This window comes from Neolamprologus brichardi, chromosome 20 (genome assembly GCF_056152115.1).
Source record: "Neolamprologus brichardi isolate AB-2024 chromosome 20, ASM5615211v1, whole genome shotgun sequence".
Classification (NCBI taxonomy): domain Eukaryota; kingdom Metazoa; phylum Chordata; class Actinopteri; order Cichliformes; family Cichlidae; genus Neolamprologus; species Neolamprologus brichardi.
Window position 1 is genome coordinate 30,963,859 of NC_142123.1, and position 16,035 is coordinate 30,979,893.

A 16,035-nucleotide genomic window follows, 5' to 3' on the forward strand; every position below is an offset into this window, starting at 1 on the left:
TTTCTAGACTTCATCTCATATTCAAGCTTCCCATTATGTTATTTCCTGTTTTATTATGATATAAATATACACAGGATAACTAGAGGAAGGAAAACAGGTGGAAACACAGTTGGAACTAGTTAGGTAAAGATACAGAGGAAGCATAACTGAAAACAGTGATCACAGGAAGAGAGACTATCAAAATAAAACAGGAAGTAACAGACTGAGAGTCAGACTGAGACTTGTTGGCTTGACTGTGAGACTGCAGAGAAACAGGCACTGAGTTATGACAGACCAGAAAGAGAGGAAGGACACACCAAACACGGAGACAAGATATTGAAAGCAGATTTACTGACTTGGTCATTGGTTCAGAAGCAGCCTCTAAGACTCATAATTTGAAGTCAGTAGGTGGCCGCAGCTTGTTTTCTTGGCACACTTTAGGTATTTGATAACTAATGAGTCAAGGTTTTAATGCTCAGCCTGAGAGCTCTTCCTGATCCTGTGCATCCCTTTATGTCCTCAGCTTTGAATCTTTGAATTCGGCATTGGTGCAAAACTTCTCTCTGTGTGCCTGTCTACAGCTTGGTATATCTTTTAATCACTGCTGTTTTGGACAGAAAATGGACAGGAAGTGTTTTCACTGTTTGACATGTTGAAACTACAGTATTGCAACATGATAAATTAATATTTTGCAATTCAATAAAACACAAACAGTCTGTTTTCAGTAGAGAGTAGATGAAGAAAAAAAAGAATATTTACGTTTTGAGGGATAACTTGTAAAGATATAACTTGAATTCATACACAGTTATTCTTTGACTGTGCAGTTGGTAAACCGTTAAGCAGAGGGGAGGAGTCAGGAGGAGGGGACATAAGAACAAGAGAAGTAAGAAGTTCCTGGTTTGCAAGTATAAAAGAAAAGAAGCAACATTAACCCATCAGTGACTCAAGATGAAAGTCTATCACATTTTGATCTGCTTCATCCTCCTAAGTGAGTAAATTCTCATCTCTAATATTCAGTGTTACTTGTCTTTCTTTTCTTTTCTTTTCTCATGAATTAATCCTTAAACTTTGTTCATTTTAAACACTAACTGCTTCAGCAGTTCAGGTATTCAGCCTTTCTTCATTTTATTTATTCGGCGTTGAAAATAGGTCAGCAGTGAACCACGACATACACCACTTCCAAGTACATTAAAAGTAAAAGATAACTTAAAGTTCATATCATTTCTTTTAGCACAACTGCTATGTGCTAGTTATGGTGTGTTCTTTCATCCCTGTTTCATCCCCAGAAATTCTTTTTCAGATTGCTGTTGTTTTTCCTCCAGTATAAAAAGATAAACTCAGAACAATTTACACTGCTCAAAAAACGTTTAATTAGAGTATAGCATCAAGTTAATTAAACCTCTGGCTTATTAATCTGGTTAGTTAAGTAGCAGCGGGGTATACTAATCAGTTTAAGCTGCTTTGACTTCTTCTATCTGCTGGTGCTACATACACTCAAAAAAATGAAATTGGGTGGTTGTTCAATTTATAAAATTCAAACTTGTAATGTGAACAAAATAATTTCATGTTTCTGTGGCGAACGTAATTAAATCATGTAGGATCTGCATGAAATCCAGCAACTTAATTTATTCTTGTTGAGATGACAGGATACAATCTAGTAAGAGTGGTTAGTTGCCTGGATTCACAAAATTCACAAGATCACACAGGAGTTCAAACCACAGGAAAATCACTGGGGTTAGAAGAGACAGACAACCATACATACACTACGTATATGCCTCAGCTATTTATTGTGGTTTTTAAAATTCTATATAAAGCCTTGTAATCATAGTTTCCCTATTTTTTTGAAGTCTAGATTGACAGCTCGGTGGCACAGTGGTTAGCACTGTTGCCTCGCAGCAAGAAGGTCTTGGGTTCCAATCTGCAATCTGGCCAAGTTTGCAGTGGGTTCTCTCTGGGTGCTCTGGTTTCCTGCCACAGTAATTAGGGTTAAGTTAATTGGTGTTTCTAAAATATCTGTGAACATGAGGGCAAATGGTTGTCTGTCTCTCTGTGATAGACTGGTGACCTGTCCAGTATTCTGACTCCCACCCTATCACATCTGGGATAGGTCCCAGCCTCACTGCAACCCTGGTAAAGATAAGAGGATGGATGGAGTGCAAGTTATTATAAATCCATTAACATTTTATGTTAACCAGACTCTAGACTTTGTTGAACACTCCAAAAAAAATAACTCATTAAATGAACTTAAAATAAATGCATTAATAAATGGATTTCTATTATGAATAAGCATGTTTTGTTGCACTAACGTAATTTCCATGGGTTGGATCAAATCAATTAAATTAAGTTGGACACAACTGTAGTAAAGCAGTTGATTCATCATTAATTAATCAAGTTAGTCCAACTCAAGTACATTAAGTTGGAATAACAGAATTGCATAATGCTAAAATAAAGCAATTTAATTACGTGGAAATTCTTTCCATGATTTTTTTATGTTCATTCAAAGAGTTATTTTTTTGAGTGTACCATGCAGGGGTCTGTCCTTTCATGATGGTTCTTCTCCTTGTGCCTCTTCTTTCTTGTGTTTCTGCTGCCTGAGGTACAGTATTTGGGAGTAACGGAATACATGTACTGCCGTTACGTATTTAAAATACAAAATATGAGTAACTGTATTCCGTTACAGTTACCATTTAGAAGGGTGGTATTCAGAATACAGTTACTTTGTTGTAATAAATGGATTACACGGCGGTCTTTTCCTGTTTCATATATTAGGCTATGCCCTCTCTATTTTTGGTAATTCCACATCGTTGGAAACCCAAACCAAACACGCATTAAGAGGCTCTAAGGCCTGTGTCTCAATCTGACGGCCCATGTCACCCCTACTTGTGGCCCGCATAATGACGTGAAGAAATATTTTTAAAAGTTATTCAAAAAATGATTTAATATGAAGGCAATAGGCAGAGTGTTACAGGTGAGGATAACAGACGACCTGACAAAGAACAGTTAGAGACAAAGGACTTAAATATACACATGACGTGATCAGGGGAAGTGGAAACAGCTAAGTAGGATGAACATAATAATGCACAGGAAATGTAAAATAAAACACAAAGACATGAAAACTGGACTTTCAAAATAAACAGGAAACCATGACAAGACGCAGGTTTACACGAACTTGACAACATTAACCAGGCAGGCAAGAAACATGACCAATAACACATAATAAACAGCAAGGGGAACTTTAACACAGGAGAAGATGACACAAAGAAATTAAGAAGCAAAGGACTAACAGCAACCTAGAAATTAACTGGATGAGTTAAGCTGAAACTAGAACACAAATGAATACAAAATGACACATTAACAACTCACATACTGGGTCACACGACCCAGTACCATGACATTAGTTAGTATTGATATGGCGAATAACCTTAAGTAATAGTAATAAATCACACTGCAATAATACATTTGTGTAATTGTAAAAAGCATGATAATATATGAACTAATCCAAAGTATTCAGAATACGTTACTCTCATTGAGTAACGTAATGTAATACGTTACAGAATACATTTTGGGGCATGTATTCTGTAATCTGTAGTGGAATACATTTTAAAAGTAACCTTCCCAACACTGCTGAGGTATTCACTAAGCACAAGGTTGGTTATGGCCATCTTCCTGATGTACTCGTGGATATTTGTTGTCTTATCCTGAACAGCGGTTCTGACACTCACCAGTCCTTGGCCTCCTTCCTTCCGTCTTGGGGTGAAACCCTCCATCCATGATCTAGAACCTTTCTTATCTTGATGTCAGTGGCTTCTATCTCCTCCTTTGGCCAGCTTATTATCCTAGCAGGGTATGTGATCACGGGCAGGATATAGGTATTGATTGCCCAGATCTTGTTCTTTCTATTACAGCTGACTTCTCAGGACTTGCCTGACCCTCTGCAGGTATTTGGTGGTTGCAGCTTACCTGCGGCCTCTTTGTGGTTCCTATTTTCCTGTGGGGATTCCTAGATACTTGTTGCCAATGTTACCATCTAGTAGTACAATCCCCTCAGTTCTGACTACCTTACAACTACACTTCTCCAATCCGAATTGCATTCCAATGCCGTTGCTGTGTATCCTGGTGCTCTGTCTACCAGTAGCTGGCGCTTTGCTCCTCTGGTATTCTTCCCAATTCCTTTATGTGTCTTTTTGAGGAATGTGCCTGTTCATCTTAGCCACTGTGATGCCTGACAGGAGCTTCCATCTGGTACTGAGGCAGGTTCTGGCGGACCCTTGGGGATCAAGACTGTCAGGCCTTCAATTAGCCATTCTTGGTGTCTCTTATTAACTAGCAGCTGGTTCATTTGTACTGCAAGACGCTCATGGAGTGCAAGCAGATTCTTCAGCCAGTAATTGTGAATCATGTCGAGGCCTGGTGATGTCCAATTCTTCATTCTGGAGACACTTTCTTGGATGTCTGCCAATGTGATGGTTACTGGACCATGCTCGGGTCCAGTAATGGTAGTGCTCATGAGCTTTGCAGTTATGTGTTGTGCGCTTATCACATATGTACCTCCAGTATTGCTATGTCTCCAGCCTTGGTGGTGTTGTTCTTATATTCCCATGCCACTACGACTACACCTTGGATGGTTCTGTGGAGAACAACTGGTTTATTCTCCTGCCTTCTGTTTTTCTGGTATACCTCTTTGCTCGGTAGTTTCACAGCTTGCTGTACTTGTTAGGCACCTTCTTCATTCTACCTTTCTGTAGTCTAGTCTCTTTCTCCATGGAGGGTACTGCTCCTTGTGGCTGATCACTCACTGATCACTGCTGCTTTGGTCAACTGGTTAGTCTCGGTAATTGTGGCAGCGCTGTATTCACATCATCTAGTACAGCGGTCCCCAACATTTTTTGCGCCACGGACCGGTTTGTGCCCGACAATATATTTTCACGGACCGGCCTTTAATGTGTCGCGGATAAATACAAAAAAATAAAACTAGTACCGGTACTGAAAAAAATAAGATTTATTCATAACACACGTGAAAAGACCCAGGAAAACCGAGTTAACGATAAAAATGATAACAAAATAATGCTGAAAACCGATAAAAACCCTGAAAACCCTACATTTCACACATGAGCCTCAACTCTCGCGGCCCGGTACCAGTCCGAGGCCCGGGGTTTGGGGACCGCTGATCTAGTAGATCTTCAGAGGGTACTTCACGTAGCCTTGGTAATAGGCTACGGAGGGTCCAGGTTTCAAGTTTGGCCATGATGTCATCTTTCAGGTCAGTTCCTCTCACAATGCGTCGTCTTCCATCGCACTTGGGGCTTGGTACCCAAACTCAGGTGGGGGTGATGATGATATCTCCTCCCCCACCTGTCGTCCTGGTGCCGCTTGCTGTAACATTGTGTTGTACCTCATCAATCTCAAGCCATGAGAGCAGTACCTTCTTCCGAATTTTAGAACACTGAGCTACTAGTTGTTTCACCATCAATCTGGATACTGGGTATGGAAGATTCCATAGGTCCCTTGTCCTATTCATGTAACCCCTTCTGCTGGGGTTACTTGCGCAGTAGCATTCCAACAGCGCCCAATTTTTATCTCTTGCGCACTTATATCATCTTCTTCTAGTAGCCCACTTCTCATCAGTGTGTCCTGGTTACTCTGTCTCTCGCTCATTCTTGGTTAGCATGCGGGGGTCTAGCCTAGGGACGCTTACAGGATACAGTAACCCACGACTCCCATTCCAAAGGCATGTAGTCTTACCACTACACTATCCAGCTGCAACACAACAAAAATAAATAAATAAATACCCAAGTTCAAATGTTTAAACAAGTTCAAAAGCCTAATTTAACAAGTGTACAAAAAGCTGAAGAAGATGTCATCACAAACAAACTCAAATCCTAATTTCTTCTTCACAAGCTTTTAACATAATCTTTATCAGCAGATGGTTTGTGTAGGGAAGGATCACAAAGTTTTGATTTTTGCAAATTCAAATAATTAAGTGAAAATATAGCAAGTTTAACAACTAATTTTAAAACTTTATCACAATAAAATAAAGTAAATATTCAATTAAAGTATAAATATTATATTTTAATGTAGTATTTAACAGGACAATAGTAACTACTGATTGCTTATCTTTTTAACAGATCTTCAGGATGGAATCACTTGTCTTGCCAATCCAGAAACTCCCAACCATACAGAAGTGGAAGGACGAAACACCACAGGTGGATGTTGGGCTGTAGCACAGAACTCAGGGCCCAATATACAAGCATTCCCTGAGTGCCCATTCCTTTCTTTATTGATATCTTTTATGCATCTTCTGCTTTTGGGGGAATGGGGAAAATTGACTTCCTCTTGTTCTTGTTCATTATTATTATTATTATTATTATTATTATTATTATTATTATTATTATTATTATATTTTGGCTGAATTTTAGCCATTTTCTGGTACTTTACTTTTACAGATTTCTACTTGAGATTTTATAAAATGATCTGTGGTCATTTCTACACCTTGGAAAATTTAAATTGTTCATCTTACGATTTTTAATTTTTTAATTAATTTATTTATTTTTTGCCAGAAAACCTTGGAATCTATGTTGTTAAATCTGTCCCAGGCTTCACACACTCTTGTACTCCAAATTGCCACCAATGCACCATCATAATGTGAAAGTGCGTGATAGTCAGAAATGTGCTTAAAGCAAAGAATAAAAGTGAGATGTATAAACTCAAACAGGTGTGGATCCTATGCTCCAGTATTTTGCAAAATGTGCAGTCCTTGGAAAGGCAATTGCTGCAATTGCTATTTTGGTGATATTCGGTGCGTAATTTGATAATTCATACAACCAATATCATGCTTGCAAGAGGCAAAGCATGACATAAACCCTGTGGACCAGAGTGTCTATTACTGCGTAATACTGGTCAAACCTGCTATGGAAACTATTTCATCTACAACCTTGTGTAGCCTGTCATATGAAAGCATGCATACTGTGTTGGAACTGCAACATTTTTCATGTGGGAGCGCTGAAGCAAATCACTTATTTTTGTTATGTTGTTCTTAAAATAAACTGTTTATAAAAAATATGGTTCAAGCATCATTGCTGCACTACTATTATTCATTTGTATTTCTTTTTCAATGTCAAACAGAAGTGAACTCAACAGATCTGGGCTTTGGTTTATCCACAACTACTTCAAGACCGCAGACCTCTCCATCCGTTCCAGTTAATGTCACTGGTTCAACAGCAGTGGACAACAGCACAGGAGTTGAGGGGGAGGTCCGCTTGGTAAATAGGGGTTACGGCTCCTGCTCTGGCAGAGTGGAGATCTTCCACAGTGGCCAGTGGGGGACAGTGTGTGATGATTCTTGGGGCCGGGAGGATGCTCAGGTGGTATGTAGGCAGCTGGGCTGTGGTAGGGTCCTGTCCATACCAACTAATGCACAAATTGGACAAGGCACAGGGCCCATCTGGATGGATGATGTGCATTGCACAGGGAGGGAATCCAAGCTTTCTGAGTGTCCACACTCAGGGTTAGGATCTCACAACTGTGGCCACAGTGAAGATACTGGTGTCATCTGTCAAGGTAAATTTGAGAAGGTGGCAAGCCTGAGGTTCCACCTGTTTGACTGTATGTCCCTGATATAATTTCAACTGGTCACTGGTTTTCATTGACCAACTATTATACAATTATTTTTACTTTACACTACAATATTTTACCTACAGGCTCTTTGACATTGAATACTACCATTTTGTTAAACATTCAAATGGAAGGAAAGTATAGTTTAAACTGGGTAGTTTGCAGTGTTGATCTACAGTATACAGTGACTTATCACAAAAATTATTATTGAGTCCCGGATTTTATATTTTGTATTTATTTCTTTTTAACACAGAAATTCAAGAAAATGTTCGCTTGGTTAATGGAGGAAATGGCTCCTGCTCTGGCAGGGTGGAGATCCTCCACAGAGGCCAGTGGGGGACAGTGTGTGATGATTCTTGGGGCCTGGAGGATGCTCAGGTTGTATGTAGGCAGCTGGGCTGTGGTAGGGTCCTCTCAGCATCAACTAATAAACAATTTGGACAAGGCACAGGGCCTATCTGGATGGATGAGGTTGGATGCACAGGAGGGGAAATCAACCTATTCGAGTGTCGACACTCAGAGTTTGGATCTCATGACTGCAGCCACAAAGAAGATGCCGGTGTCATCTGTGAAGGTAAATTTGAGAAGTAGGATTCACTTAGGTGTCCACCTGTCGGACCTTTTGTCCCCGATAAAATTTTAAGTGAGAGGTTTTCAGTGACCAACTATTACACATTTATATTCACTTTATACTAAAATATTTTACCAACAGGCTCTTTGACATTGAATGCTTCAATTTTGTTAAACATTTAAAGTTGAAGGAATGTGGAGTTTAAATTGGGTAATTTGCAATGTTAATCTGCAGTTTATAGTGGCTCATTCTAAAATTATCATTGTATTCTTGCATTTCTTTATTTTTTTTATGTAGTCCCTTTTATCACAGAAACTCAAGTGAATGTTCGCTTGGTTAATGGAGGACATGGCTCCTGCTCTGGCAGGGTGGAGATCCTCCACACAGGCCAGTGGGGGACAGTGTGTGATGATTCTTGGGGCCTGGAGGATGCTCAGGTGGTATGTAGGCAGCTGGGCTGTGGTAGGGTCCTCTCAGCATCAACTAATGCACAATTTGGACAAGGCACAGGGCCCATATGGATGGATGAGGTTGGATGCACAGGCAGGGAATCCAACCTATTTGAGTGTCGACACTCAGGGTTTGGATCTCACAACTGTGGCCACAATGAAGATGCCGGTGTCATCTGTGAAGGTAAATTTGAGAAGGTGGCATCACGGAGGTTACATTTTTTTACTCTGTGTCTATGCTGCCAGGTTTATTATACAATTATAGAAATATTATGTTTTATTTACATTAAACTCTGCTACCCACAGGTTTTGTTATATTAAATATTTTGTCATTAAACATCAATATTTATTAATCGTTAGAGCACCACCTAGATGTAAGAGAACATATCATGTTATATACTTTAACATACTCCTCCTCAGAAGCTGACTACATCCATCTCAAATGTGGTCAGAAAAATTACCTTGATTTCCTCTGAATGCAAAAAATAAGGGTTTTCATATAATGATGTCCTCTGGTGGCAGACAATTCACCATGAAACATGAAGCTATTTTTAAGGAAGAAGGAATATTCATAAAACTTGGTTGAAACGTCCATGATTCTGTTGGTTCTCCTGAAATATTTCATTGAAACAACCCAATCACTGCATTTTAGTTATAGTCATGAAATTCAGAGGCCTCATTGATTATTGAAAAACAAAAACAAAACTTTGTATAATAACGTAGACTCAAGAGGATGTACGCCATTATTAATTTAAGTTGATATTATACTGGTGGTTCCATTACTGCCTCTTTCATTAACAAATTCCCCCTGAATATTTAATAAGATTAAGATAATCTTTAAATCGTTTCATCTACAGACTTTTTATTTGAGTTATTGTTGTGAGGGTTTCTCTGTGAAAGTACAACAAATGTCCTTGTGTTTTACCATAGCACATAAAACTGTTGAAACTCAAATGTGTAATCTCAATGTTGTCTTCAAATTGATTCATTTTAAATTTGAATACACACTAACAAATTAATTTTAAAAAATATTGTTCTTAAACTGTTTTTAACAACATTCCTTCAGCACAGCTGCACTATTATTACTTATTTGTATTTTTTTAATTGTAAACAGATCCTAGATTTCCTTATTCCACACCTGCTTCAAGAACACAGACCTCTCCAGCTTTTCGGGTTAATGTCACTGGTTCAACAGCAGGGGACAACAGCTCAGCAGTTGAGGGGGCGGTCCGCCTGGTAAATAGGGGTTATGGCTCCTGCTCTGGCAGGGTGGAGATCTTCCACAGAGGCCAGTGGGGGACAGTGTGTGATGATTCTTGGGGCCAGGATGATGCTAAGATTGTATGTAGGCAGCTTGGCTGTGGTAGGGTCCTCTTAGCAATAACTAATGCACGATTTGGACAAGGCACAGGGCCCATATGGATGGATGAGGTTGGATGCACAGGCAGGGAATCCAACCTATTCGAGTGTCGCCACTCAGGGTTTGGATCTCATGACTGCAGCCACACTGAAGACGCCGGTGTCATCTGTCAAGGTAAATTTGAGAAGGTGGCATCACTGAGGTTACATTTTTTTACTCTGTGTCTATGCTGTAAAGTTTATTATACAATAATAGAAATATTATGTTTCATTTACATTAAACTCTGCTACCCACAGGTTTTGTTATATTAAATATTTTGTCATTAAACATCAATATTTATTAATCGTTAGAGCGCCACCTAGATGTAAGAGAACATATCATGTTATATACTTTAGCATACTCCTCCTCAGAAGCTGACTACATCCATCTCAAATGTGGTCAGAAAAATTACCTTGATTTCCTCTGAATGCAAAAAATAAGGGTTTTCATATAATGATGTCCTCTGGTAGCAGATAATTCACCATGAAACATGAAACTATTGTTAAGGGAGAAGGAATATTCATAAAACTTGGTTGAAACGTCCATGATTCTGTTGGTTCTCCTGAAATATTTCATTGAAACAACCCAATCACTGCATTTTAGTTAAAGTCATGAAATTTAGATGCATCATTTATTATTGAAAAACAAAAATAAATACTTCTTTGGCAATAACCAAGGCCCAGCAGGACGTCCACCTATTAATTTAAGTTGATATTATACTGATGTTTCCATTATTGTCTCTTCAATTAACAAATTCCTGCAGAACATTTCAAAAGATCAAGATAATCTTTCATTTGTTTCATCTACAGACTTTATATTTGAGTTTTTGCTGGGAGGGTTTCTCTGTGAAAGTACAGCAAATGTCTTTCTTTCGCATTACCACATAAAACTGTTAAAACTCAAAAGTGTAATGTCAAATTTGTCTCTGAATTGATACATTTTAAATATGAGTACACGCTAACAAATTAATTTAAAAAAATCTTGTTTTCAAACTGTTTTTAACTAAATTGGTTCAGCACAGCTGCACTGTTATTATTATTTATGTGTATTTCTTTGTTAATTGCAAACAGATCCTAGATTTCCTTATTCCACACCTGCTTCAAGAACACAGACCACTCCAGCTTTTCGGTTTAATGCCACTGGTTCAACAGCAGGGGACAACAGCACAGCAGTTGAGGGGGCGGTCCGCCTGATAAATAGCAATTACAGCTCCTGCTCTGGCAGGGTGGAGATCTTCCACAGTGGCCAGTGGGGGACAGTGTGTGATGATTCTTGGGGCCTGGAGGATGCTCAGGTGGTATGTAGGCAGCTGGGCTGTGGTAAGGTCCTCTCTGCACTAACTAATGCACGATTTGGACAAGGCACAGGGCCCATCTGGATGGATGAGGTGTCATGCACAGGCAGAGAATCCAACCTATTCGCGTGTCGCCAGTCAAGGTTTGGAACTCACAACTGCGGCCACAATGAAGACGCCGGTGTCATCTGTGAAGGTAAATTTGAGAAGGTGGATGGACTCAAGTTTGTACCTGTTTGAATGTTTGTCCCCGATAAAATTTTAAGTGAGAGGTTTTCAGTGACCAACTATTACACATTTATATTCACTTTATACTAAAATATTTTACCAACAGGCTCTTTGACATTGAATGCTTCAATTTTGTTAAACATTTAAAGTTGAAGGAATGTGGAGTTTAAATTGGGTAATTTGCAATGTTAATCTGCAGTTTATAGTGGCTCATTCTAAAATTATCATTGTATTCTTGCATTTCTTTATTTTTTTTATGTAGTCCCTTTTATCACAAAAACTCAAGGGAATGTTCGCTTGGTTAATGGAGGACATGGCTCCTGCTCTGGCAGGGTGGAGATCTTCTACAGAGGCCAGTGGGGGACAGTGTGTGATGATTCTTGGGGCCTGGAGGATGCTCAGGTGGTATGTAGGCAGCTGGGCTGTGGTAGGGTCCTCTCAGCACCAACTAATGCACAATTTGGACAAGGCATAGGGAGCATCTGGATGGATGAGGTTGGATGCACAGGCAGGGAATCCAACCTGTTTGAGTGTCGACACTCAGGGTTTGGATCTCACAACTGTGGCCACAGTGAAGACGCCGGTGTCATCTGTCAAGGTAAATTTGAGAAGGTGGCATCACGGAGGTTACATTTTTTTACTCTGTGTCTATGCTGCCAGGTTTATTATACAATAATAGAAATATTATGTTTTATTTACATTAAACTCTGCTACCCACAGGTTTTGTTATATTAAATATTTTGTCATTAAACATCAATATTTATTAATCGTTAGAGCACCACCTAGATGTAAGAGAACATATCATGTTATATACTTTAGCATTCTCCTCCTCAGAAGCTGACTACATCCATCTCAAATGTGGTCAGAAAAATTACCTTGATTTCCTCTGAATGCAAAAATTTTGGGTTTTTATATAATGATGTCCTCTGGTGGCAGACAATTCACCATGAAACATGAAGCTATTTTTAAGGGAGAAGGAATATTCATAAAACTTGGTTGAAACGTCCACGATTCTGTTGGTTCTCCTGAAATATTTCATTGAAACAACCCAATCACTGCATTTTAGTTAAAGTCATGAAATTTAGATGCATCATTTATTACTGAAGAACAAAAAAAAAAAAAACTTCTTTGGCAATAACCAAGGCCCAACAGGACGTCCACCTATCCTATTAATTTAAGTTGATATTATACTGGTGGTTCCATTCTTGTCTCTTCAATTAAGAAAATCCTGCAGAACATTTAATGAAATAAAGATAATCTTTCATTCGTTTCATCTACAGACTTTTTATTTGAGCAGTACAGCAAATGTCTTTACTTTGCAATACCACATAAAACTGTTAAAACTCAAATGTGTAATGTCAAATTTGTCTCTGAATTGATACATTTTAAGTATGAATACACGCTAACAAGTTAATTTTTAAAATGTTGTTCTCAAACTGTTTCACAGCTGTACAATCATTATTTACTTGTATTTATTTGTTAATTGTAAACAGGATTTCCTTATTCCACACCTGCTTCAAGAACACAGACCTCTCCAGCTTTTCAACTTAATGTCACTGGTTCAAAAGCAGTGGACAACAGCACAGCAGTTGAGGGGGCGGTCCGCCTGGTAAATAGGGGTTATGGCTCCTGCTCTGGCAGGGTGGAGATCTTCCACAGAGGCCAGTGGGGGACAGTGTGTGATGATTCCTGGGGCCTGGAGGATGCTCAGGTGGTATGTAGGCAGCTGGGCTGTGGTAGGGTCCTCTCCATGCCAACTAATACACAATTTGGACAAGGCACAGGGCCTATCTGGATGGATGATGTGGCATGCACGGGAAGAGAAGCCAACTTGCCTGAGTGCCACCACTCAGGGTTTGGATCTCACGACTGCAGCCACAAAGAAGATGCTGGTGTCATCTGTGAAGGTAAATTTGAGCAGCTGGAGAGTTTATTTTACCAATATGGAAATATTATGTTTGAGCTACATTAACCTCCTAAGACCCAAACTCTTCCACGGCATGCATTTTTAATTTCTCTTTGATATTTGGGCATATCGGGGCCCGATGAATGCAAAAATAAAGAATTACCAGATTTTTATTGTTTTTTTGTTTTTTTTTACCTTATTTTTGTTTTTAAGAAAAGGAAGAGCCACATCTGAGGATACTCGTTTGAAATGTTGATAGAACAGTAGCAGTATAATGTCCTTGTTCGTGGATATGTAAATGGCCCTTGCAGAGCAAAATTGAGTATTTTGGTCCAAAATAACCCAAAAAGTGATGTTCGCATATGTGGACGCCAGGTCCTAGGAGGTTAAAGGGGTATCTACAAGTTTTATTGCATTAAATATTTTTTCTTTCACAGCACTTTTGTTCCTGCTTCTTTTACTGTTGTCATTTATATTAATTAATCTTGAGATGAAATTTACATCTCAGCTGCGATTTACTCCTTTCAGGTTATTTTCAGCTCACTTTTCATTGAATCCTATCAGTTCCCCATCCCCAACATCAGTTTTAATGAGACTACTGAATTTAAGGTTATGGCTCTCTTCTCACTAAGGGAGTTTAGTCTGCAGAGTAGACTTCTTAAAAACAGTAATTAATTAAAATATTTCAAATGCTACATTTTAATATGTAGTTGCTCTTTAAAAGAAAACATCTCATATTCAAAATCTTTCTGCCATTTTCAAAATTTATATTGATGTTTTTTATATGTAATTTTAACCAATAACTTTTATAAGTGACGTTATTTAATTGTCCCATTTTATTCAGTCTCTCATACAGGTTTCTCTCCGCTTTTGGTTATTGTATCTGTGGTAGTGGCAGTTCTTCTGTTGCTTGTTGTTCTTTTGCTCATCTACAAAAAGACGTTCACGTGCTATCGTGGTGAGTTCTGATCCAGCCTTATATGCTTTTTTAAAGAAGTATTAATCAAAAGGATTTTATGTGGCTCCATAGTGTAGTGGTTTACACAATTGTTCAGCAAGGGAAAGGTTACTACTTCAACTCCAGCCGGAGTCACAAATCATTCTTGGGATTGAGTTGGGAATGGCATTTAGTGTAAAAACTGACAAATTAAACATGTGCAGCTTCCTGTTGTTGTGGCCCCTTCTGAACAAGAGGTCAGACAAAAGTAGTATTTTTTTTAAATTAAGTTTTCTCATGGAATTGTTTGACTGCTAACCTGCCCCACTTCTTTTCCAACAGGATAAGATCAGACCCAACACCACAAAAATGAGCAAAGCTATAACATAACACGTCTTTGTCTCTTTTCTATAGGTTTCTCTAGGTATAGAAGAAACTCAACCCAAAGCCAAACTGAGGTGATTCATTTATATTTGTTTAATTTCACTGTCATTTGTAGGCTCTTTATGCTGCACTGTGAAGAAATAAACACATTTCACTGGTTCATAAAAAGTTCAGAATTCTGAATTTTGTTGTTTTTTGCTTGTTTGTTTTTTCCCCAGATTGCTCTGACTGAAAAATATTCTACAGTCTCCACACGTAGTCTCAACCAACTAGAGCGTTGATCCAGCCAGCAGGAACCAGGACCAAACCTACTGGACTCTACTGTCACACACACTAAATAGCAAATTCTCATACATTACTTCCGATGAATAGAAATGTGTTTGGGGGTTTCATGTCTTATCTAGAACCATGGTCAATTGTTCTGTAAGAACTAACCATGTCACTTCCCTTGCCTTTACTAGGCCAGACCAGTAACACTGACACTGGCCAGTCAGGCACATAAAACATACATAAAAGCAAGGATGAGTTGACTCAGAATCCATTTGTTAGGCTTGTCATTGTTATCCTCTCCACAGCATTAATAATGGCCATCAACAGTGGCATGCGCAGAAACGAACATGGACGGATGGCTACGATAAGAGATATGAATAAACTTTATTATCCCACATGTGAAATTTAATTTGTACAAATAGTGCTGTGCATAGAAGTATTCACACAATAAAGCCAGCACCAAAATTCTATTAATAAATATGTTAATAATTCATTCATTCATTTTATTTATTTATTTATTTATTTATTTCACACTTGGTCAACAGTTTCCACAGTTAGTTCTTTCAAACAAACCAACTACACTTTGTGTCAGTAAAGCACTGCAACCACGTGTGAAAAGGAGCAGGCAGAAGAATATATTCTTATTAAACCCTGCCCCCTATCTACAATCCAACTTATATTGCAAGTGGGCACCAAAAGTCAAGGAACAAACTAACATTAACACTTATTTCCAGTCCTAACTCAAACCAAACAACAATTTACAATCAGAATATACCACTCCACATAGTAACAAGGAGAAAATATAAGTAAATAAAATAAATGAAACAAAAAATAATGGATCCTTATTCAATTAACTCCAATTTCATTCACATTCTCCATATTGAGTTATCGTTTTAGACATGTAACACTTTTTAAAACAATGTAAAATTATACAACTCTTTAAATTATAATGAAGAGAGTTCCACAGTTGTATACCCCTAACCGTTGGACTCATTAATCTTTGTGTT

The 16,035-nt window shown here is 38.5% G+C and overlaps 1 protein-coding gene across 1 annotated transcript; it reads left to right on the forward strand.

Annotated features, from left to right (window-relative positions):
- The first annotated feature begins 900 nt into the window (after positions 1–900).
- On the forward strand, positions 901–15,495 carry LOC102777601 (scavenger receptor cysteine-rich domain-containing protein DMBT1-like). Its single transcript, XM_087834282.1, has 12 exons — positions 901–967; positions 6,105–6,182; positions 7,102–7,536; positions 7,844–8,164; positions 8,459–8,794; positions 9,725–10,144; positions 11,080–11,499; positions 11,794–12,129; positions 13,025–13,438; positions 14,282–14,395; positions 14,789–14,832; positions 14,977–15,495. The coding sequence occupies exons 1-12, from the start codon at positions 928–930 to the stop codon at positions 15,037–15,039; spliced, it is 3,021 nt and encodes a 1,006-aa protein (XP_087690408.1). The 5' UTR covers positions 901–927; the 3' UTR covers positions 15,040–15,495.
- The last annotated feature ends 540 nt before the right edge of the window (positions 15,496–16,035 follow it).